Genomic DNA, 23924 nt, shown 5'->3' with positions numbered 1-23924 from the left:
ACCTTTCTCGAGGCTAGTGCTCTATCATGGAGACAGCCCCACTTCTAGCTTTTTCTGTGTATGTGAGGTACAGAGGAATCAAACCCAAGGCTTTGTGCATGCTAGGCAAGCACTCTACCACTCTGTTACATTCTCGGCCTCAGAACAGCTTTATTTTAAAATTACTATTTTAAGTTATTAATTATAATCGTATATATTTGTGGAGTACAATGTGGTGTTTTGTTTTTGTTCTGTCAGTCCTGGGGCTTGAACTCAGGTCCTGAGCACTGTCTTTGGGCTTTCCTTAAGGCCAGCAATCTACCACTTGAATTACAGGACCACTTCCAGTTTTTTTTCAGTGTATATGATACCAAGGAATTGAACCCAGAGCGTCATGCATGCTAGGCTAGCACTCTACCACTAGGCCAAACTCCCAGCCCCCAAATGTGGTGTTTTGACATATGCATACAACATAGATGGATTAAGTCAAACTAAATAATACTACCTGGCATCTCACCCCTTATTTTTTCATAGTGAAACATTCTCAATGTACTTTTGGCAATTTTTAAGTTTACCATAGTTGCCTTGAGGTGAAACTTTGAAAGACAAGTTGTTTTCCAAGCTAGTAATTCAAATAAAGATGACTACTACACTAAGCATATGACTTCCAAATAAAAAATCCCAGTATTAACATACCGCTGAGTTATAGGCTTGTAGTTCAATGGTATCTTTCACAGAAGATACAGTTCTTGACATGTGGCAATCAAAGTTAGGAGAAGGATCCAAAGAAACTTTGTTTTTATCCACCGAAGGCTGAACTTTCTTCACTTTCCCAAAGAGAACCTACAAAAAAAGTTCAGTAGAACATTTTCCAGACCCTTATGCTTCAAACAACAAATATAAGGCTCATACCGTTAATGTCCCAGATGAGTGGGATGATATAACATGATAATTTTATCACTTCTTTTCTAAATTAAACAGAGATAGAGTAATTATAATACAATGTTTTTTTGGAAAATCTACTTTAAGACATTTTAGTGTAAAAAACCTATGTGTAAGAATATACAAGTAAGGCCAGGAGTTTGGTCTAGTGGTAGAGTGCTTGCCTAGCATGCACAAAGACCTGGGTTCCATTCCTCGGTACCACATACATAGAAAAAAGCTGGAAGTGGTGCTGAGGCTCAAGTGGTAGAGTGCTAGACTTGAGAAAGTCCAAGGACAGAGCTCAAGCCCTGAACCCAAGCCCAGGAATGGCCAAAAAAAAAAAAAAAGAATATACAAGTAATAGCCCAGAAAATTATTTTAAAATATGTGTGAGAAACAGAAAATGGGACAGGTGGTTTGCAATTCCATATATTAAGATGCTTTTTTTTTTTTTGCCAGTTCAGGGGCATAAACTCAAGAGCCTGAGCACTGTCTTTGGGCTTGAGCCACAGCACCACTTCTGGCTTTTTCTGTGTATGTGGTAGCAAGGACTCAAACCTGAGTCTTTGTGCATGCTAGGCAAGCACTCTACCACTAGGCCAACCTCCCAGTCCCTAAGATGCCTTTTTAACACAAGACAAAACAGAGGAAAAACAAATGAGCAGAAAAAATTGAAGCCCAGAAGTATGTTCACCTACATTAAATGTGTGTGTGTGTGTGTGTGTGTGTGTGTGTGTGTGTGTGTGTGTGTGTGTGTGTGTGAAGACTGGGAATGTGGCTTAGTGGTAGAGCGCTTGCCTAGCATTTATGAGGACCTGGGTTTGATTCCTCAGTACCACAGAAACAAATTCAAGTATCATTTCAAAGTTAAGCCAAAAAATAACAAATACACAGTGAGGAAAAAACAACCAAATTCCTTTTAAAGCCTGCACACCAAATTAAATGCCAAGCAAGTTAACTATTTCTGTGTTAAAAATACAACGTAAAGGGGCACAAGCCCTGGGTTTGATTCCTAGGTATACACAGAAAATGCCAGAAGTGGTGCTGTGGCTCAAATGGCAGAGTGCTAGCCTTGAGCAAAATGTGTCCACGGACAGTGCCCAGGCCCTGAGTTCAAGCCCCAGGACTGGCAAAAAACCCACAACAGAAAGTTGTGCACTTGAAGTTTATATCTGTAATTCTAGCTACTCAGGAAGCTAATGTCTGAGGATCACAGTTTGAAGCTAGCCTGGGTAGGAAAGTCTGTGAGCCTTATCAGCAAAAAGCTAGAAGTAAAGCTGTGGCTCAAGAGGTAGAGCATCAGCTTTGAGCAAAAAAAAAAACTCAGAGAAAGTACCCAGGTCCTGAGTTCAAATCCTAGGACTGGCACAAAAGCAAAACAAAACAAAGATCAAAGAAAATAGTGTAAAGTAAGTACAAGCAAATATTTTATTTAAATCAATGAAAAAATAGGCTCAGAGAAAAGTAAGTGCCCAAAAAGTATGAATCCAAAACATGAAGACTGGAAAACACTTTAAACAGTTTATATATCAAAAAATGAGTGTAGCTACGCACAGATGAATTATGTCTGTCATCAGGAAGTTAAAATTTTGAGAATCATGGTTGGACCACAGTCTGGATAGAAAAATCTGTGAGACTATCTCCAATAAACCCAACAAAATGCAGGACTAGAGGTATGGTTCAAGTAGTAAAGTACCATCCACAAGCAACAAAGCTGAGCAACACAGCCAGGCTCTAAATTAAAGCCCCCATATCAACTCAAAAATAAAAATGAATGTGAAAAATTAAAAAATCTAAACAACGAGCAATAACTGATCGAAGGTGAACAGGAAAAAAGTAAAAACATCGAATGTACACATTTTTTATAAAGAATTCTATTAAGATTGTTTTTCCTTTCTATTATGGCTGATAAAATCATTAAAAACCTACAATAAAATTTACTGTGGTATGCTAGACTGGATCCTAGAACAAGGAAATGTGTGTAGAGAAACCAGCAAAAGTGAATTAGCTCTATAGGTTATAGCAGTGTTGTACAAATTTTAGTTCTTAGTTCTAATAGACATGCTGTAGTTTACAAAATGTTTATGCCCTCTGTGCTACATTTATCACACTTCTGTACATTCTTTTTTTTGCCAGTCCTGGGGCTTGAACTCAGGGCCTGGGCTCTGTCCCTTGAACCTCTCTGTGTTCAAGGATAGTGCTCTGCCACTTGAGCCACACCACCACTTCTGGCCTTTTCTGTTTATGTGGTACTGAGGAATCAAACCTAGAGTGCTTGCATGCAAGGTAAGCACTCTACCACGAAGCCACATTCCAAGTCTTAAACTTAAATTCTTCTAAAATAAAGTCTGTTAAAAAGAATGAAAACATATTAAAATATTATACAAAGAAAATCCTAGCTCTGGAGACAAATTTTAATCAATAGATAGTGTTCACAAATCAATCAAACAAAAAAGTCCAAGGAATTGGACTCTCACATTTTTCTACTCATAATAGGTAATATGCCAAATAAAAATAGTCTGAATAAAAGAAAGATTAAACTCAGAAATAATAATAAAAGGGAAAAACTGAACTAATGAATTAATCAACAGTCACAATCTTTGAAAGAGGATAACATGCAGGTGTGGTAAAGGTATGATAGAAATACTAACTAGTAAAAGTTTTTCACAGAATAACTGGACATTACATAGCAGAACCTGCAAAAAAATACATTCTCTCTGACTCTAATTTGACACCTATGAATAAAGTAATTCTTAGCAAATAGGGGCCAATGTAGTCAATGATAGGACAGAATGTAGTCAGTAGAATGAATCTATATTCAAATCTCAGCATGTGATTATACATGTGTGAAAAATATTTATAAAAGATGAAAATGGTATTAGGGGTACAAAATTAAACCAAACCAAACTAAAACTTAACTTAGATCCAAACATTAAATATGTGTTTGAAACTGGGCACTGGTGGCTCATGCCTGTCATCTCAGGAGGCTGAGATCTGAGGACTGAGATTCAAAGCTAGGAAAGTTTGTGAGACTCATCTCCAATTAACCATCAGAAAACCAGAAGTGGTACTGTGGCTCAAAGTGGCAGAGTGCTAACCTTGAGCAAAAGAGCTTGGAGACAGCGCCTAGGTCAAGAATTCAAGATCCAAGACTGACAGAAAAAAGAAAAAAAGGGGTTTGAGGTCCAGCCAGGTATAGCAGTATACACTTGCTATCCCCCCAGCAACACAGGAGTTGAAAGGAACAAAGATCAAGAACTTAAGGCATGCCTGGGCCACCTAGTGAAACTGGATCAAAAGAAATACAAAACCTCTAAATCTATGAGGCAAATTCATAGTAGAGGTGTGTAAAGGAATATTGTATAACTATCCAAAAAGAAAACTTACAACAAAGGCTTACAGTCCCACTTACTTGAGAGACTAAGGAAGGAGTAATAAGCTAAGAGACACTTGGGGTATCACCATTTCCCAATAGATTGTGGAAAGAAAAGGAGGGAAAATCTGAAGAGACAATGGTTGAAGACTACCCAAATTTTATCCAACACATGATTATCAAGACCCAAGAAGCTCAACTGACTCTAAGTAAGATGAACTCAATGAGACTTATGGCCACAAACTTGAATCTCTAGAGATAAAAATTTGAAAATAATACCATAGCGAAGATATGGAAACAATCTAAATTCCCCTCAGTTGATGAGTAGATCAACAAGATGTGGTATTTATACACAATGGAATTCTATGCTGCCATCAGAAAGAATATCGCCCCATTTGGAAAGACTTAGAAAAAAATCATATTAAGTAAGCCAGACTCAAAGGAACATAGGCTCAATGGTTTCCCTCATTTGTCATAATTATTAGAAACCTTGGACTCTCCTAGCAGAGGTTTACAATAGGGCAAAACCTATATACATAAGGCCATATAGGATGAGGCTAAATGAAAGGATCTCCAAGATATAGAAATAAGAGCCATATAAGGTGTGACTGTTGTTCTTAATGCACTATGCTATTTCTCATCTCACCTTGTTATCTGATATATTGTATATATGTTTATTTGAAATAGGATAGGGAAGAGGGGAAAACAAGATGAAGGGAGCGGATGAGGAGGGAAATGGGGACAAAAACATGAGAAGGGGTAGCATGACTGTTAAGAAATGTACCTTCTATTAATTACAATTAAAAAATTGAAAATAAAAGACAAACATATATAATGGATCCTCAAAAAGATGATCAGATTTCTCATCAGAAGATGGAAGGCAATGGGCTTACATATTAAAAATGTTTCTGAAAAAAAAAAACAACCCTAACAACCAAGATTGTTACAGCTGAAAAATAGCCCTTCAAAAGTGAGAGGAACTCACACTTATGCCTTATAATTCTAGCTACTCAGGAGACTGAGATGTGAGAGTCAAAGTTTAAAGCCAGCCAATACAGACAAATCCAAGAGACTCTTACCTCTAATTAACCAGACAAATGCCAGAAGGAGAGCTGTGGCTCAAGTGGCGGAGTGCCAACATTGAGTAGAAAAGCTAAGCTAAAAAAGACTTCAAGATTCAGAGTTCAAACCCCAGTACTGGCAACAAAGAGAACCCCAAAAAGTAATAGGAAAATTAAGATGTTCCCAGGTAAACAAAAGCTGGGAGTAGCTGGCGCCTGGCTTACGCCTGTAATACTGGCTATTCAGGAGGCTGAGATCTGAGGATCAAGGTTCAGAGCCAGTCTGGGCACAAAAGCACCTGAGATTCTAATCTCTAATTAACCTCTAGAAAATGGGAAGTGGGGCTTGGCTCAATGGTAGGGTGGTAGCCTTGAGCTGAAGAGCTCAAGGACAGTGTCCAGGCTGAGTTCAAGCCCATGGTCCATCTAAAAAAAAGCTAAGAGTAAAAACAATTTTACCACAATTAAAAAAGTTGGAAAGGGGCCGGGAGTTTGGCCTAGTGGTAGAGTGCTTGCCTAGCATGCACGAAGACCTGGGTTCAATTCTTCGGTACCACATACATAGGAAAAAGCCAGAAGTGGTGCTGAGGCTCAAGTGGTAGAGCTCTAGCCTTGAGAAAGTCCAAGGACAGTGCTCAGGCCCTGAGCTCAAGCCCAGGACTGGCAAAAAAAAAAAAAAGTTGGAAAGCTCTCTTATCATTTTAGGAATATAGTTATTTGGAAAACTAGAAGGGGCTTGCTTTTGTGTGTATGTATATGTTCTAAGAAACCAAGAACCTTGAGCATGCTGGGCCACTGAGATCTGCAGTCCCAAAGTTTATCCTAGGTAACAACAGTGTGGTTTTTTTTTTCTGGCCTTTTCCTAATTTAAGTATTTTTTTATTGTCTCAATTATTCCATATGTTATTTGTAATACTCCAATGTTTATTAATTTCAACAACTTTCATATCATTTAGCATGATTGTAATAAATACTTTTATGTCTTTAAAAATGTTCTGTTGGGCTAGAGTTTGGCCTAGTGGTAGGGTGCTTGCCTAGCATGTACCAAGACCCAGGTTCAATTCCTCAGTACTACAACCATAGAAAAAGCTGGAAGTGGTGCTGTGGCTCAAGTGGTAGAGTGCTAGTCTTGAGGAAAGCACAAGGACAGTGTTCAGGCCCTGAGTTCAAGCCCCAGGACTGCCCCCTCCCAAATGCTCTGTAAACCTAATGGCAATAAATGTATAGTATTACAGAGAAAGGATATATGGTGGTAACTATACCACACAAGGTGGGCATGTATGTCATAGCTATTTCCTACTATAAACAATGCTCCCTCTCATATAATCACAGACACTCATTTAGAGGCCCAATAATCTAGGCACAAGTTTTTCCTAAAGGTAACATTTTATGTAACCATGGTATGAGTATCAAAATTAGAAATTGGTATTGGGGGCTGGAAGACTGGCTTAAATGATAGGCTAAGAAAAGATTAAAAAAACAAAAAGCATGGGGCCAGGAATGAGGCCTAGTGGTAGAGAATGCTTGTTCAGCATGCATGAAGCTCTTGGTTCAATTCCTTAGTACCACATACACAGAAAAAGCCGAAAGTGGCACTGTGGCTCAAGTAGAAGAGTGCTAGACTCGAGAAAGCCCAAGACAGTACTCAGGCCCTGAGTTCAAGCCCAATAACTGGAAAAAAAAAATCTTAAGTTTAGCTTATTTGAGTTATTTGAGTATAATGTTTAACAGAAGGACACATAAAATATTATAATATTAATTATGGCATAGACAAAAGAAATAAAAAGAACAGGAACAATTGGTCTATAATAAATATAACACTGAGAAGACAAAGATGAGGATTGCCTTTGCTTGAAAATTGTCAAGTAAGAATCAAGAATGGGAAAATTCTAATGATGATAACAATGTTAATTTTATAATGAAATTAAAAATGTGAATTTATACTGAAAAGAAAGCATGTCCAGGTCAATTGTTTATACAGTTAGCAATAATTAATGCTACCTACCTTAAAAATTACAATACTTTCTACAGTAGTGCTTCGACTCTGAGCAAAGTTCAAGGCAACATCAACATGTCTGAATATATAAATCCCAAGAAGAGGATTTCCTAGTATCTTCAATGTTGATGCTTTAGTACTTATCCCATTCTGATAAATTTCTACCATGTCACTCTGAGGAAGTGCTAAAAAGCAGAAATGTTCTTCAACTTCTCTGCCATGTCTTCCACTCTCACGCATCTCTGATCTAAAGCAAAAAATAGTGTATACAGTTTAAAAGGTAATTTTCAAGAAGATAAATGTTTCAGCTTAATACAGTTAAAAAGAAAAATATTGTTTAGTATTTAGAGGTACCACATAACCCTACCATAAGATAGCTTGAAAACTACCTAAAGGTTAAATTCAAGATTTATGTATCACATTCTGCACTGGCTGATAGTAAGAACAATTCTCAAATGCTGCTAATACATCCATCAGAAAGTCTTACAGTTTTATATGTATTTTACCATTTCATTCTCAAATCATCTAGAAGTTATTAATACATTCATTAAAAAAATAAGGTTCAGGGACTAAGGATATTTCAAGTGGTAGAACATTACCACTTAGGGACCAAGTATAAGGTCCCTAAGTTCAAATGCCAGAATTGCCCCTGCAGCCTCTAAAGCAGCTAAAACTTGTCAAGTTAGCAACACAACAGGGTTGGAACCATATAATTACATTTCATTTTATTGTGCCTAATGTAAACTTTTTTTTTGTTGGTCATGGGATTTGAACTCTGAGTCTAGGCATTGTCCCTGAGGTCTTTTTCTCAAGGCTAATGCTCTACCACTTTGAGCCACAGTACCACTTCCTTTTTTTTTTTTCTCCTTGTAGTTAATTGGAGAAAAGAGTCTCTCTGACTTTCCTATTCAGGATGGCTTTGAACTGTAATCCTCAGATCTGAGCCTCCGGAGTAGCTAGGATTACAGATGTATGCTACCAGTGCCCAGTTTATGTCAACTTAAAAAAAAAGGTGGGGGGGGGCGGGAGTTTGGCCTAGTGGTAGAGTGCTAGCCTAGCATGCACGAAGACCCGGGTTCGATTCCTCGGTACCACATACATAGAAAACGCTGGAAGTGGTGCTGAGGCTCAAGCGGTAGAGCTCTAGCCTTGAGAAAGTCCAAGCACAGTGCTCAGGCCCTGAGCTCAAGACAAGGTCTGGCAAAAAAAAAAAAAAAAAGATCTGTAGCAATCTTCTATCTGCAAGTCCATCAGTGTTGTTTTCCCAAAAGCACATGCTCCTGCTTTATGTTTCTGAGTCACATTTTCTCACTTTTTTGGGGGGAGGCGTCATGGGACTTAAACTCACCCTGGGAGCTGTCCCTGAGCTCTTCAGTTCAAGGCTACTGCCCCACCCCTTGAGCCACAGTGCCAGTACCTATTTTCTGGTGATTAACTGGAGATACGATTCTCACAGACTCTGGTGCCCACTGGCTTCGAACCGTGGTTCTCAGATCTCACTATCCTGAATTTCTTTTGCTTAAGACTAGCACTCAAATCACATGAGTGACAATGCCACTTCCAGCCTTTTCTGTTTATGTAATACTGAGGAACGAATGTATGCTAGGCAAGCACTCCATTGCTAAGCCACATTCCCAGCCCTTGCCTTCTTTTTATTAGAGCAAACTTTCCGTTTTATTATATTTATTATGCTGTTGTATGAATAGTCACCTAGAATGTTACCATTATAACAGTAGTGGGGTGTTAACCATATTCATTTAAGATGATGAACTTAATAAACGTTGTGTTCTGACTGTTCTGTTGACTGGCTGTCCCCATCATCTCTCTCATTCAGCCCACCTACTCTATGAGAAACAATATTAAAAATCAGGCCAATTATATCACCCTTATAATAATAAAACTATTTTTAAAGTTAGGCCAATTAACCCTATGATTTCTGGTTTGGTGGCTCATGCTGTAATTCAAGCTAATTCAGAGGTAGAGGCAGGAGGAGTTTTGAAATCAGTCTGGGAAATGCTATTAGGATTTGATCTCAAAACCAATATGGAAGAGCTAACGAGTGGCTCAAAGTGTAGAACACTTGCCTTAGCATACACAAGGCTCTTTATTTAATTCCCAAAACCACAAAATAAATCCCTACAGTAGCCTCTAAATATTCAAGTGCAAGTAACATTTTTGAAACAATATCTACATAGATTGTATCTACATAGATATTAAGGACATAGTCAATTCTTCAGAGATGTATATAACAAGTACAAAAAAAGTATTTGATTACAGATTTCCACTTTTGTAGTAAGAAATCACTACAGATCATCTTCAGGAAAGATTATCATTTGAAGTAGATATACCTCATCTTTACTGCCTATCATCAAACAAGACTCCATTCTTTGATTCTCTGTATTTGTGGGTACCATCCTAGGGCTTGACTTGGCCTGAGCATTGTCCCTGAGCTTTGTTGTTGAAAGCTAGTACTCTTGAGTCGTGGTGCTACTTGATTTTTAGGTGGTTAACTGGAGATAACAGTATCATAGGAACTATTCTGGACTGGCTTTGAACCATGATCCTCCTGAGTAGCAAGGATTACAGGCATGAGCTCAGGACTAGCATTCTATCACTCTGAGTCATGACTCAGAGTCATACCTTTTTGGTATTTAACTGCTTGACTTGGCTTTGAACCTCAATCCACAGGTGTCTGCCTCCTGAATAGCTAGGATTACAGGCATAAGCCATTAGTACCCAGCTTTTTTGCTTTTTTTTTCAGTAAGGGTTGTTATCTTTGTAAAAAGTTGAGAGAAACATTTTCTCACTGGGGATCAATGGTTTTATTAATAAAAAATGTTTTGTTCACAGACTGGAGGTTAGCCTAGTGGTAGAGTGCTTGCCTAGCATGCACGAAGACCAAGGTTTGATTCCTCGGTACCACATAAGCAGAAAAAGCTCAAAGTAGTGTATGGCTCAAGTGGTAGAACTCTAACCTTGAGAAAGCCCAAGGACAGTGCCCAAGTCCTGAGTTCAAGCCCCTTGACTAGCAAAAAAATATTTGTTTTTAAGATAAAAAGAGACTTACTTAAAATACTAAACATAAGATACTCCCTGCAACTGGAAAAATCAATGTATTTTATCTAAGTTACTCAAGAATAATACTAGCATCAACCAGGTACCACCAGGTGTTATAACAGAAAGGTTCAGACACCAGGACAGAAATGTGATTCCAGTGGGATCAATGTGTTAGGTGGAGTGAAGTGCATATATGTGTGGAAATGTAAAATGAATCTCTCCCCATTTTTTCTTACCACTAGGCCAAACTCCTTGCCCCAGAAACAACAAAATTTTCTTTTTAAAAATGATGACTCATGCTTGCAATCCTAGCTACTCAGGAAGTTTCGATCAGAGGGCTGTAGTTTGGAGCCAGCCCATAAAGAAAAGTCAATGAGACTCTTACTCCAATTAACCACCAGAGAACCAAAAGTGGAGCTGTTGCTCAAAGTGGTAGAGCATGCTAACCTTGAGCAAAAGATCTGAGAGACAGTGCCCAGAGTTCAAGCTCTACGACCCATCAAAGGCAAAAAAGACTGAAAAATATTAAAGATCCTCTTCTAAAAAGAAAACCCTTTGGGTACACTCAGACTGTATTCCAAGCCCCCAGATGCCATTCCTCTATGAATATCTCCTTGAAGCACAGGGCCAAGTTACAGACTCATCTTCAATTTTGAGCTGAATTCACCCCCACCTTTTTTAAAGGTGATTCCAAATTACTATCTACAATGGAGAGCTTATTGGACCTAGAAGTTACACATCTATCAAAAAAGAAAGTTGTTCTTGAAAGTTACATACTAAGATTCATTTTTCTAGAATGCATCTCACCAAAGTTGTATATCATATACACATTACTATTTAATTTACAAGAACCATTTACCACTAAGACCAGACAGGACAGAAAATACATATGACAGTATGTCACTGACAGAACAGATCGTACCACTTCTCCCTTAGATTCTAACAGTATCACTTTTTTTTTTTTTGGATGGGTCATGGGGCTTGAACTCTGGGCTTGGGCACTGTCCCTCACTCAGCTCTTCAGCTCACTGCTACCACCCTATCCCTGGAGCCACAGCCTACTTCCGCTTTTCTAGTGATTAACTGGAGATAAGAGTCTCAGGTCCTTTTGTGCCTGGGCTGGCTTTGAACCTTGATCCTCAGATCTCAGCCTCCTGAGTAGCTAGGATTACAAGTTTGAGCCACCACGCTCTGGCTAACAATATCACTCTTTACTTCTGACTAAATATGTCAGCATTATCTGCTCTAACATTCAAGCTGATGTTACTTTATGAAACACTCTATGTTGAGCATAAGAGTTCTCACAAAGAACTTTAATGTTCCATTGCTCTACTTCGTTTTCCCATTTCTAGGGATATAGGAAGGTATTGAATTTCTTAACAATTTCTACGTTTTAGTATAAAAAACAATATTAGCAATGACAACAAAAAAGATGGGGAGGGGGCTGGGAGTTTGGCCTAGTGGTAGAGTGCTTGCCTAGCATGCACGAAGACCCGGGTTCAATTCCTCAGTACCACATACATAGAAAAAAGCCAGAAATGGTGCTGAGGCTCAAGTGGTAGAGCTCTAGCCTTGAGAAAGTCCAAGGACAGTGCTCAGGCCCTGAGCTCAAGCCCAGGACTGGCAAAAAAAAAAAAAAAAAGATGGGGAGGGGCCCAGAAGTATATTGGAAGATTCCTACACTATACACAAGTGTAACCTCATCTAAAGGTACACTTAAGGGGCTGGGAGTTTGGCCTAGTGGTAGAGTGCTTGCCTAGCATGCACAAAGACTCCGGTTTGATTCCTCAGTACCACATAAATAGAAAAAAAAGCCAGAAATGGTGCTGTGGCTCAAGTGGTAGAGCTCTAACCTTGAGAAAGCCCAAGGACAGTACCCAGGCCCTGAGTTCAAGGCCCAGGACTGGTAAAAGAAATTTAAAAAAATCTGACTCTGGGCTATCAAAAAACCCTACTGAATTAAAGCAGAAAATAATCTCTTGAATTTAATAATGATAGATACTTTTAGTTTTCAATGAATGCTTCGGAATTACATTTGAAATTTAGATTTTCTATGATTTATAAAAAAAGATCTTTACTGCAAGGCTGAGAATGTAGCTTAGCGGTAAAGTGCTTGTCAAGCATGCATGAAGCTCTGGGTTTTATTCCTCAGTATCATATAAATATGACCAGTACCAGAAAAAGCCAGAAGAGGTACTGTGGCTCAAGTGGTAGAGTGCTAGCCTTGAGCAAAATAAGCTCAGGAACAGTGCCCAGGCACTGAGTTCAAGCCCCAGGACTGGCAAAAAAAAATTCATTGGGTCAACAAAGGAAATAGTTGAGTACTCCAAATATTTTGATTACTTGTTGGTGTAATTTCTATCAAAAGTACAGCTCCATGAAATATATGGATCATGTATCAAAAGACTGTCACTAATTCCCTTTGTGGAACAGAAAAAAAAAGTTAGAAGCGGGCCGGGAGTGGCCTATAATCCTACTCAGGAGGCTTACAACCGAGGATCCTGGTTCAAACCCAACCTGGGCATGAAAGAACCTAAAAACCATGAGACTCTTATCTCCAATTAACCACCAGATAATGGGAAGTGGGGCTTTGATTCTAGGGCTGTAGGGCCGTAGGGGTAGGGCTGTAACCTTGAGCTGAAGAGCTCAGGGACAGTGCCCAGGCCTGGAGTTCAAGCCCCATGACCAACCAAAAACAAACAAAAATTAGAAGAGGTTATCTGAAATCTAGTATTAGTGCATGATCACTGATGTTCTTTATTATACAATCATGTAACCAAATTTCAGACATTAGTGCTATCCTTTCATGCTTAAATTATTCTTTTTCAACTTGTTTTTTCTCTCTCTCTCTCTCTTTTTTTGGCCAGTCCTAGGGCTTGAACTCAGGGCCTCAGCACTGTCCTTGGGCTTTCTCAAGTCTAGAGCTCTACCACTTGAGTCATAACACCACTTCTGGCTTTTTTTTATGTATATGGTACAGTAGAATCGAACCCAGGTCTTTGTGCATACTGGGCAAGCACTCTACCACTAGGCCAAACTCTTGGTCTCGTGTTTAAACTTTTTCTGTATCACAAAAGACTATATGAAGGTTTATAGTAACCTGCATTGATTTCTCCAGTACTGTTTATTTAATCTCTGTGTTTATTTTCTTAGTAAATTTCAAATGGTATAACTGAATTAATGAAAGACACCACAGTACAAATAAAAAAATTCTCAAACTTGTTTAGTTCATGGAGACTTACCTCTTAGCAGTAAATTTTTTTTCCAGATGCTCATTGTGAATCAGTTTTGTATCCCCAAATTGCCATGTGGCCTGTAGATCACAGCTTACATCAAGCCTGCACTGCTTTAAAGTGTCATGTATGAAACTATACTCCCTAGTATTAGTGCAACAAGATGACAAGTAAACTAAAAGCAAAAAAAGGAAAGTAGTTACTAGTGTTTAAATATTGTTGTACTTGTGTACAATGACATTCTATTGATACAAAATACAAAACACTGCTTGGAAATTTCATTAACTATTAAAGGCAACAATGTACATTTAAGATTTTACCACAGTAATGTGGACCTTTTCTACCTTTGAGATAAATTAAAACATGAACCATATTTTTCTCTACATACACATGGAGTTATTGAAAGTATATTAAAATATACTGAATAGAATTCAGTATATTAAAATATACTGAATAGAATTCAGTATATTTGTTTTCAATTGAAATTGTATTTTGTGAATCATTACCCAAACTTTTAAGGCAATTCACACGCAAAAAATGATTTGGTTATTCTGATTGGCAAATTTAACAGGACCTATTTATTTTTAAGCTGATAAATGGTAACAGTGGCACATGTAAGAGGAACAAGGTTTCTTAGGACAGTGAGCAATGTTTCAGGTTGTTGTATTAATTAGATACAGAAACAGATAAAAGTCTTTGGGGGTTAACAGAAAAAATAAGTTGATTTTTTTTTGTGTGTGCCAGTCCTGGGCTTGAGCTCAGGGCCTGAGCACTGTCCTTGGACTTTCTCAAGGCTAGAACTCTACCACTTGAGCCTGGCTTTTTTCTATATATGTGGTACCAAGGAATTAAACTCAGGTCTTTGCGCATGCAAGGCAAGCACTCTACCACTAGGCCAAGCTCCCATCCCCTGATTTTGTCAGTCGTGGGACCTGAGCTCTGGGCCTGGATGCTGTTCCTGAGCTCTTCAGCCCAAGGCTACTGCCCTAACCCTGGAACCACAGTGCCACTTGCAGTTTGCTTGTGGTTAAACTGGGGATAAGAGTCTCATGGACTTTAGTGCCAGGGCTGGCTTTGAACCTGGATCCTCAGATCTCAGCCTCTGGAGTAGCTAGGATTATAGGCATAAGCTACCACACCCAGCTGTAAGTTGATTCTGATAGTCTGAGATAGTCTATTCCATAAGTTACCACAAACATTGAATTAGTGAGTTCTGAGTCAATGTCCTTAAGTTATTGCAAACATCTGGTTTGTAATTTTTTTTTTTGCCAGTCCTAGGCTAGAACTCAGGACCTGGACACCGTCCTTGAGCTTTCTCAAGGCTAGTATTCTACCATTTGAGCCACAGTACCACTTCCGGCTTTTTTCTGTGTATGTGGTACCAAGAAATTGAACCTAGGGCTTTGTGCATTCTAGGAAAGCACTCTACCAGTAGGCCAAGCTCCTGGCCCTTGATTGAATTTTTGACACTCTATAAATGTCATGAGCCCTAACGTGTTAATTCAACCACAATGAACTCAAGCCTACTCAAGTTGATGTGTCTTACATAGAAAACATATTTTAGACATCATAATCTTCTTGAGCTTTCAAACACTAAGGTCTCTCTTTAGCATTACATTTAGGGGCTATTTTCGTCTGTCAGTTCTGGGACTTGAACTCAGGGACTGGGTACTGTTTATGTGGTACTGAATTGAACCCAGGGCTTCCTACATGCTAGGCAAGCACTACACCACTAGGTTGTGAAAGTATCAACAAAATGTGATGAAAACAATAGTAAAAATTAAACAACATATTGTAGTATGAAAGATACAATGAGACAACACTACTAATGACTGTGAATTTTACCAGGTAATTATATTCACAAAGAATTCTCAAATATTAAAAAATGGCTATAAGGAGTAAGGCAATTTCTCTATATATGAATATAATGAAGTTATTGCTTATGTTTAATTATTAACTCCAACCCACAGAATAAGTAAGATATTAGAACCACTTGACTCTCAAAAACTCTCACACTTTCATTTTTAGTACTATTACTGACTCAAAATTAATTTTCATTTCAATATTTGTAACAACTATTACAAACTTCAGTAGTTTTAAACAATCTTTTCTAGATGTTTACTTTTAACTCTGTTAGAAAGTTGTAAAAGCAGGGCCGGGAGTTTGGCCTAGTGGTAGAGTGCTTGCCTAGCACGCACGAAGACCCAGGTTTGATTCCTCAGTACCACATACATAGAAAACACAGGAAGTGGTGCTCAGGCTCAAGCGGTAGAGCTCTAGCCTTGAGAAAGTCCAAGGATAGTGCTCAGGCCCTGAGCTCAAGCCCAGGACTGGCAAAAAAAAAAAAAAAAGTTGTGAAAGCAGTTTAACTATCTTATGTCCATTTTAACTTCTAAAGAGAAGATACATCTTTTATTTAATTATATTGTCAAGATGAAATACAGAATAATTAAAAAAATATCTCAGGTAAAGCCAGGCACGGTTGCTTATGCCTGTAATCCTCGCTACTCAGGAGGGTGAGAGATCTGAGGATCATGGTTGAAGCCAGCCAAGGGCAGAAAAGTCCATAAGACTTTTTTCTCCAATAAACTTCTCAGAAAAAGCCAGAAATAGTGCTGTGGCTCAAAGTGGTAGAGCATTGAGCTCCAAACCTAGTATGGGAAAAGAAAAGTTCCATGCAACAATGATACTCATAAAACATTATGCTGGAAATTAACTTTACAATATAGGGGGAAGAGAGAAAGCTAGAGAAAACAAAAACATTATTTGACAAAATATATATCAACTATAATTATATTAGGATACATAAAGTATTATAGTTCCATATACTTCCTTCTCTACTTTACTTTGTTGTAGCTATTCTAGTTTACCTTCCTATACAAGTGTCATAATAGGCTTATTTGTTTGTAAAATACCTTGTGGAGATTCTGATAGCTACAAGAATAAAGCTTTTACTAGCTGAGATAGAGCCTCATGAACTCCCATATATATATTCTGGCCTCAAACTGTGATCCTTTTTATCTCTGCCTCTCAAATAGCTAGGATTACTGGCATGGATCACTACACCCTGCTTCCTTGACTTTTTTTTTTTTGTCAGACATGGAGCTCAAACTCTAGGCTTGGGCATTGTCCCTGAGCTCTTCAGCTCTCTCCCTACCACTTGAGCCACAGTGCCACTTCTGGTTTTCTGGAGGTCAACTGGAGAGTTTCATGGACGTTTTGTGCCCCAACTTGCTTTGAACCGTAGTCCTCAGATTTCAGCCTTCTGGTGGTGTGAGCCACCAGCTTCCCTGACTTTTTATACTGAATAAATTTCCAATATTATGTAGAGTAAGTGGTGAAACAAAGGTGAGGCATGATGTTGTGTGTCTATATTCCCTGCTACACTTGGGTGTTAAAGCAAGAGAATTGTTTAAGCCTAGGAGTTCAAGATTGTAGAATCTTGTCTCAAACAAAAAGAACATTCATTACTGAGTTTTAGGATATAATTCATGTTTTGTGGCACTCCATTTGCTTTATTCTTCAGAATTTCTGCATCAACAGTCACAATGGGTATTAGTCTACGATTTTTCTGTTTGTCTGGCTTGGGGACAAGTATAATGCTGATTGGCCCTGTCACAAAATGACACCTCTACTTCCTGGAAGAAAATGTATACAAATTATACTCTTTAAAATGTTTAGAATTCTCCAGAGAGGCCAATCTGAACAATCCTATCTAAAAATCTGAAATGCTCTAAAATCCTAAATTGTCTAGTCATTATGACAATACTCTACCTTAGTTTTAGATTTTTGGAGCAGTTTATGTATCAGAGTGGATTTTGTTTTTTTTCCTAAACCTGATCTCAGGGCCTGGGCACTATCCTTGAGCTATTGTGCGCAAGGCTACCGCTCTACCACTGAGCCACACTTTCACCTTTTTTATGGTGCATAAGTGGAGATATGAATCTCACAGACTTGACTTGCCTACACTGGCTTCAAATCATGATTCTCAGATCTCAGCCCCCTAAGTATCCAGGATTACAGGTCTGAGCCATCAGCACCTGGCTAATATAAGAACATTTTTAATTCAATTTTCAGGTGAGTGATGCTCAACTTGTATTATAAAGTTCAGGCAATTCTATTCTACTCCTTTACACAAGTTTACCATGAAAGAGTTTGGATTTTGTCAGATAGTTTTTTTTATAGCTTTTTTTCCCCCCCAGAGCCGGGGACCGAACCCAGGGCCTTGCACTTGCAAGGCAAGGGCTCTTCCGCTGAGCCAAATCCCCGACCCTCAGATAGTTTTTTTTACACACATCATTACACACACAAAAAATAAAGAATCAATTGTGACTCAGCCTTATTCACATACCTGGGATAAATTCCAGTAAATAGTGTGAAATTCCTAATGTATTACTGATTTGCTAATATTTTGTGGATATTTTAAATCTATATTCATAACAGTGTTGATCTATAGACTTCTTGTAGTATTTTTCTAAAATTTCGGGTAGCTTCCTATTGAATATGGCAACATTCTCTCACTGTCTTCTGAAAAACATTGTTAGAGAACCCTGAATTCATCAGTGAACATACCTGGTCCTGGAGCTTTCCAATGAAGAGGATTGCTATTGCTAGTTTTAACAACAGAAACAGATTTATTCATCTTACCTACTTCTTTTTGTGTGAGTTTTAGTAGACTATTTCAGGAATTGGCATATTCCTTCTAGGATATAATAAACTCTAGGCTAAAGATGGTTTATAGTATTCTTTATGCTTTTATTTTCCTTGAGATTTATAATGGTTCTATTTCTTTTCATTTCCACTATTAGTAATTTGTGTCTTTTTTCTTACAGATTTCAAAATGTTATTGATCTTCACCAAAAAAAAACCTGGTATTAGTTTCGATTTTCCTTTTAATTTTACTGAATTCTTTTTTAATTTTTTCTTTTCTTTCCCTTTTTTTTCTTGCCAGTCCTGGGGCTTGAACTCAGGCCCTGGGCACTGTCCATTGGGCTTTCTCAAGGCTAGAGCTCTACCACTTGAGCCACAATACCACTTTTGGCTTTTTCTATGTTTGTGGTACGGAGGAATTGAACCCAGGGCTTCATGCATGCTAGGCAAACTCTAACACTAGGCTACGCTTTTGGTCCTTGAATTATTTTTCTTTTGTTTGTTAACTATGATTATAATTTATATTAACTTCTTTAGTAACTTCTGTCATTTATCTTCAGTTTTTAGTGGTGCTGGGGTGTGAATTCCAAGTCCTGAATTGCTTGTTAACCCCTTCCCCCCATTTTTTTTTTTGCTAGTCCTAGGGCTTAAAGTCAGGGCTGGGCACTGTCTCTGAGCTTCTTTTGCTTAAGTCTAGCGCTCTATCACTTGAGCCACAGTGCCACTTCTGGCTTTTGTTGCTATTTATATGGTATTGAGGAATCACACCCAGGGCTTCAAGCATACTAGGCAAACACTCTACCACTAAGCCACATTCCCAGTCTCCCCAGGTTCTTTAAATTTACCTTTTTTCAAAGTTATTTTTTTAAACTACCGGGTATTGATGCCTCAATATGAGCTTTGCATTTGCTAAGCTGACACTTTACTGCCTGAGTCATAATCGAAACATTTGTGTCAACTCAGTATTGGCAAATATTAATTGGCTTTTCTCATTCCAAGTTAAGATTTTCCCAATTGTTAAACACTTTAGGTATTGTTATGAAGACAAACACTAAAATCATGCTGGCAGGAAAAATTGGTGGCAGTGAAAGGGGAGCAGTAACTCTTCCATCAAGTAGTGTTAAAAAATTCTAGCTCTCCACAGGACCTTCTTTGAGAATACCTGAGGGTATTCTGTTGCCATTGGAAACAAGGACTTACAAGAGTCCTACTCAGCCTCCACTGGCTTTGTGATAATGAATACTTTGTTACTGCTGGGTGAGGCAAAAGTGCTCTGGCACTTTATTTTCAAAGACTATCCATCCTAAAGGAACTCATTATCAGAGAGTAGTGGACAGTAGAAATAACAACTAGTTGCTGCTCTGTGATGGAAGTCCAAGCTACTACTTGGTTTCTTCTGCCACCACATTCTTGGGCAGGGAAGGAGAGACATATGTCTCAGTCATCTATTTAAAACATTTTTAGCCAGGCATGGTGGCTTATGCCTGTAATCCTAGTTACTCAGGAGGCTGAGATCTGAGGATCGAAGTTCAAAGCCAGCCTGGGTACTAACGTCCGTGAGACTCTTATCTCTAATTAACCACTAGAAAACCTTAAGTGGCAGTATGGCTCAAGTGGGGCTGGGCCAGAGGAGTAGGGTGGTAGCCTTGATCTGCAAGAGCTGAGGGACAGCACCCAGGCCCAGAGTTCAAGTCCCATGACCAACATACAAAAGACAAAAACAAAACTCACATTTCTGTGACAGGTGTGGAGTCCATGTGTTCCTCTATCCCTGGGGTAATTTTCAGGAGCAGTATGTTTAATTTTAAACATGTGTTTGATTTTTTTTTTTTGTGAGTCACGGGGCTTGAACTTGGCCTGGGCACTGTCCCTGAGCTCTTTAGCTCAAGGCTACCGCCCTACTCCTTGGCCCAGCCCCACTTTCCATTTTCTAGAGTTTAATTGGAGATGAGTCCCAGGTCTTTTTGTGCCAGGGCTGGCTTTGAACCTTGATCCTCAGATCTCAGCCTCCTGAGCAGCTAGGATTACAGGCATGAGCCTGTTAATCTTATTGTTCCCTTTAATCTGATTGTACCCTTTTTATGTTCTAAAAAGAAAATAAGACTTTATCAGGCTTTTATCTTTGGGTGGGAGGAAGTCTGTACCAATTACTTCAAGGTTGTGGAGATTCAGTCTTAGATATATAGGAAACAAAAAACTCCAGGAAACATATTCCTCAGCTTGTCTTTACCTTTGAAAATCTTACATTTATTTGATACATTTACCTTTGAAAATCTTACATTTATTTTATATGTTATGTCTGGGGTTTTGAGTGTAGGTATTGAGATGGGCTGGAGACAAGTGTCTATTCCATTTTTTGTAGAAACAGAATTTAAGGAAGTAGAGACCTGACTTAATTCCATTTAATATACAGTCAAATAACACATGAACATAAATTAAGAATCAGAGAAATACAGGAGTTATTTTAAAAATACCATTTATCATAACAATTTTACCTTTCTCAGCTGTCCTCCTGATCTTTGGAATAGTGAATTTCTTCAAAGGACTGGCTTCCATACCCTTAGTTAATAAAGGCTTATTGGTTGAACTCATTTTCCATAATGTCTTGGGTTTAGCAAATTTTTTCATTTCCATTTTGTTGGTGGCCTAAAATCAACCCAAAGTTATTAAATAAAATACTACATATTTCAAGGCTACAATAGGAATATCAGGTAAAAGTTCTTAAATGGAATTGAATAATACGTGTGTGTATGTGTGTGTGTGTGTGTGTGTGTGTGTGTGTGGCTGTCTCTGAGCTTCTTTTCCTCAAAGCTTAACACTCTATCACTTAAGCCACAGTGCCATTTCCTGCTTTTGGAACCCAGTGCTTCATGCATGCTAGGCAAGCACTCTATCACTTCAGCACATTCCCAGCCCTGAATAATATATTATTAGTGACAATGTGAACATGTTTCACAGTTCAATTTTCCATGTTACCCTAATAGAAAATTAGTGAACAAGTTTGGTTTTTATATATTATCAAATTTTAGTTTACAACAGACTTATTCATTTTTTCATATGTTTTTATTGTAATTAATAGAAGTGTTACATTATATTCACCAGATAAAAGGTGCATTACTTCACAAACATTGATACTCTTTCTCATGTCTTGGTCCCCATTTCCCTCCCCCCACCCCCGCCCCTCATCTTGTTTCCCCCCTTTCCTATCCTATTTCAAATAACCTAATAAGCATATATACAATATATTAGATAACAAGGTAAAATACTGTAACATTATGAGATAACCAAGGGAAGACTTATTCCTTATAATTAATGTATCGTTGATTAGGTAACTAAAATCTCTGTCCCTGAAAAGCTTAAAAATTTCCATATAAAACCATTTTCATAAACATGTGGCAAAGTTTTGGTCAGTTGTTCGTTTTTATGTATTTTATTGTCAGGGTGATTACATTTGTGAGGTACTAAGTACGTTACTTCTTGAACATTGTTACCTTTCCATGTTTTTCTCCCCCTTTCCCTTTCCCATCACCCTCTAAGTTGAAAATTCATTTTCAACATGTCCTGTAAATATCACTGGTTTACCCTTTGTCCTTTGTCACGTCAACTTGTTTTCCCCCTGATTCAAATAAACAAATAGATGTATATATTGTACACCAGGTACCAAAGTCAGATACAACAACAACAGGGCATAAACCGTAATGGGGAAAAAAAACCCAAATGAGCAAAAAAATAACTCCACATAGTACACTGAAACAACAACCACAAGGATAAATCTGTTTCCCTGTCCTAGAGTTCATTTAGCTTAAGCTCATACTATATGGCCATATGCACATAGTTTTTGAGGTATTGTGCTCTTCTTTTGCCAAACAGTCTATTCTTTTTTTTTTTTTTTTTTTTTTTTGCCAGTCCTGGGCTTGAGCTCAGGGCCTGAGCACTGTCCTTGGACTTTCTCAAGGCTAGAGCTCTACCACTTGAGCCTCAGCACCACTTCCGGCTTTTTTTTTGTATGTATGTGGTACCAAGGAATCGAACCTGGGTCTTCATGCATGCTAGGCAAGCACTTTAACCACTAGGCCAAACTCCCAGCCCCCCCCCCCCGAAATAGTCTATTCTTTAAAAGTATTTGCCAATATAACTGTTATCAGATGATAGTCTTTTTATTTCAATCTCTTAACTGTAAAATAAATTCATGTAAGTTGTAAACTAATTACTGTATGACTATTCCTATGGTTATTTATGGCTAAAAACAGTTAATTGCTCATCAGCTACTGCTCTATAATATCCTTTCACAAAGGTTTAAGATTATACTGTATATTACTATACTAGTAGTAACAAAGGTATTCCTCCTCCTCTTCTCTCCAAATCCTCATCATCCCTGTCTCCAACATTTTTTAGCCTCTCAAGAACTCAAACTGGGTACTGAGGAACTATGGAACTCACACACAGCCAAGTATAAACAAACAAATACTTTTTTCTTTTTTTAATTTTTCATCTTTTATGCCACTTCATGATATGGTTCATGAGCTTCCTGTTACCAATCAACTACTTGCTCTCAACATTACAGCACAATGAAAATTAAGAGACAAACATTTTTACAGAAGAACCATAAAGGATAAGAATCAATGGGGCTGGAGCCAGACCAAAGGAACGTAGGCTCAATGGTTTCCCTCATTTGTAATAACTAGTACAACACCTAGGACTCTCCTAGCATAGGATTACAATAGTCCAAAACCTAGATACATAAGGTCATATAGGATGAGGCTAAAGGAAAGGATCTCTAGGATATGGAAACAAGAGCTTTATCATATGTGATTGTTGTTCTTAATGTACTACTATGTTATTTCTCTTCTCTTTGGTTGCCCTTTGGTTAATCTCCTATTGTCACTGTATCTGACTTTATTACCTGGCATATTATATATATATATATATATATATATATATATATATACGCTTATTTGAAATAGGAAAGGGAACGGGGGAGAAACAAGATGATTGGGAGGGGGTAGGAGGGAAATGGGGACAAAAAACATGAGAAGGGGTATCGATGTATGAGAAGTAATGCATGTACTATCTGGCGAATGTAACTGTAACCCCATTATACACTGCAATAAAAAAAGAAATGCAAATCAAAACAACTTTGAGATTCCACCTCACTCCAGTTGGCCATGATCAAGAAATCTAATAACAGATGCTGGTGGGGACGTTGACAGGAGGGATCGCTACTACATTGTTGGTGGGAGTATAATTCCTCAAAAGACTGAACAATGAGCTCCCCTATGACAGCAATCCCACCCCTTGGCATTTACCTGGATGTCCAGAAACAAGAACAAACTAAACTTAATAGCACAGGGATGTTCACTGCACCACTATTTACACAAGTAAGATATGGAATCAACCCAGATGCCCCTCAGTAGAAGAATGGATGAAGAAAATATGATGCTTATACATAATGGAATTCTATGCCGCCATCAGAAAAAATGACATCACCTCATTCGTAAGGAAATGGAAAGACTTGAAAAAAATCATACTAAGTGAAATAAGCCAGACCCAAAGGTACACAGGCTCTATGATTTCCCTCATTTTTGATAATTAGCACATATCTAGGACTCTCCTAGCAGAGCATCACAATAGCTCAAAAGCTATGTATATAT

The 23924-nt window shown here is 38.2% G+C and overlaps 1 protein-coding gene across 3 annotated transcripts in view; it reads right to left on the bottom strand.

The window, feature by feature from the left end:
• Positions 1–23924, bottom strand: part of Tex15 (testis expressed 15, meiosis and synapsis associated) — a 63251-nt gene that overhangs the window by 22512 nt on the left and 16815 nt on the right. For all 3 annotated transcript variants that reach the window (XM_090353951.1, XM_090353952.1, XM_090353953.1), the window contains 4 exons: positions 20769–20919; positions 13633–13798; positions 7343–7580; positions 676–822 (listed from right to left, as the gene is read on the bottom strand). In XM_090353951.1, the coding sequence (XP_090210077.1) occupies positions 676–822; positions 7343–7580; positions 13633–13798; positions 20769–20919 (702 nt within the window). The remainder of the gene's footprint in view (positions 1–675; positions 823–7342; positions 7581–13632; positions 13799–20768; positions 20920–23924) is intronic.

The sequence above is a fragment of the Megascapheus bottae genome, chromosome 20, assembly GCF_031878675.1.
Source record: "Megascapheus bottae isolate mThoBot1 chromosome 20, mThoBot2.hap1, whole genome shotgun sequence".
NCBI lineage: Eukaryota > Metazoa > Chordata > Mammalia > Rodentia > Geomyidae > Megascapheus > Megascapheus bottae.
The sequence above is the reverse complement of the archived record's forward strand: the minus strand, read 5'-3'. Positions and strand labels throughout refer to the sequence as shown.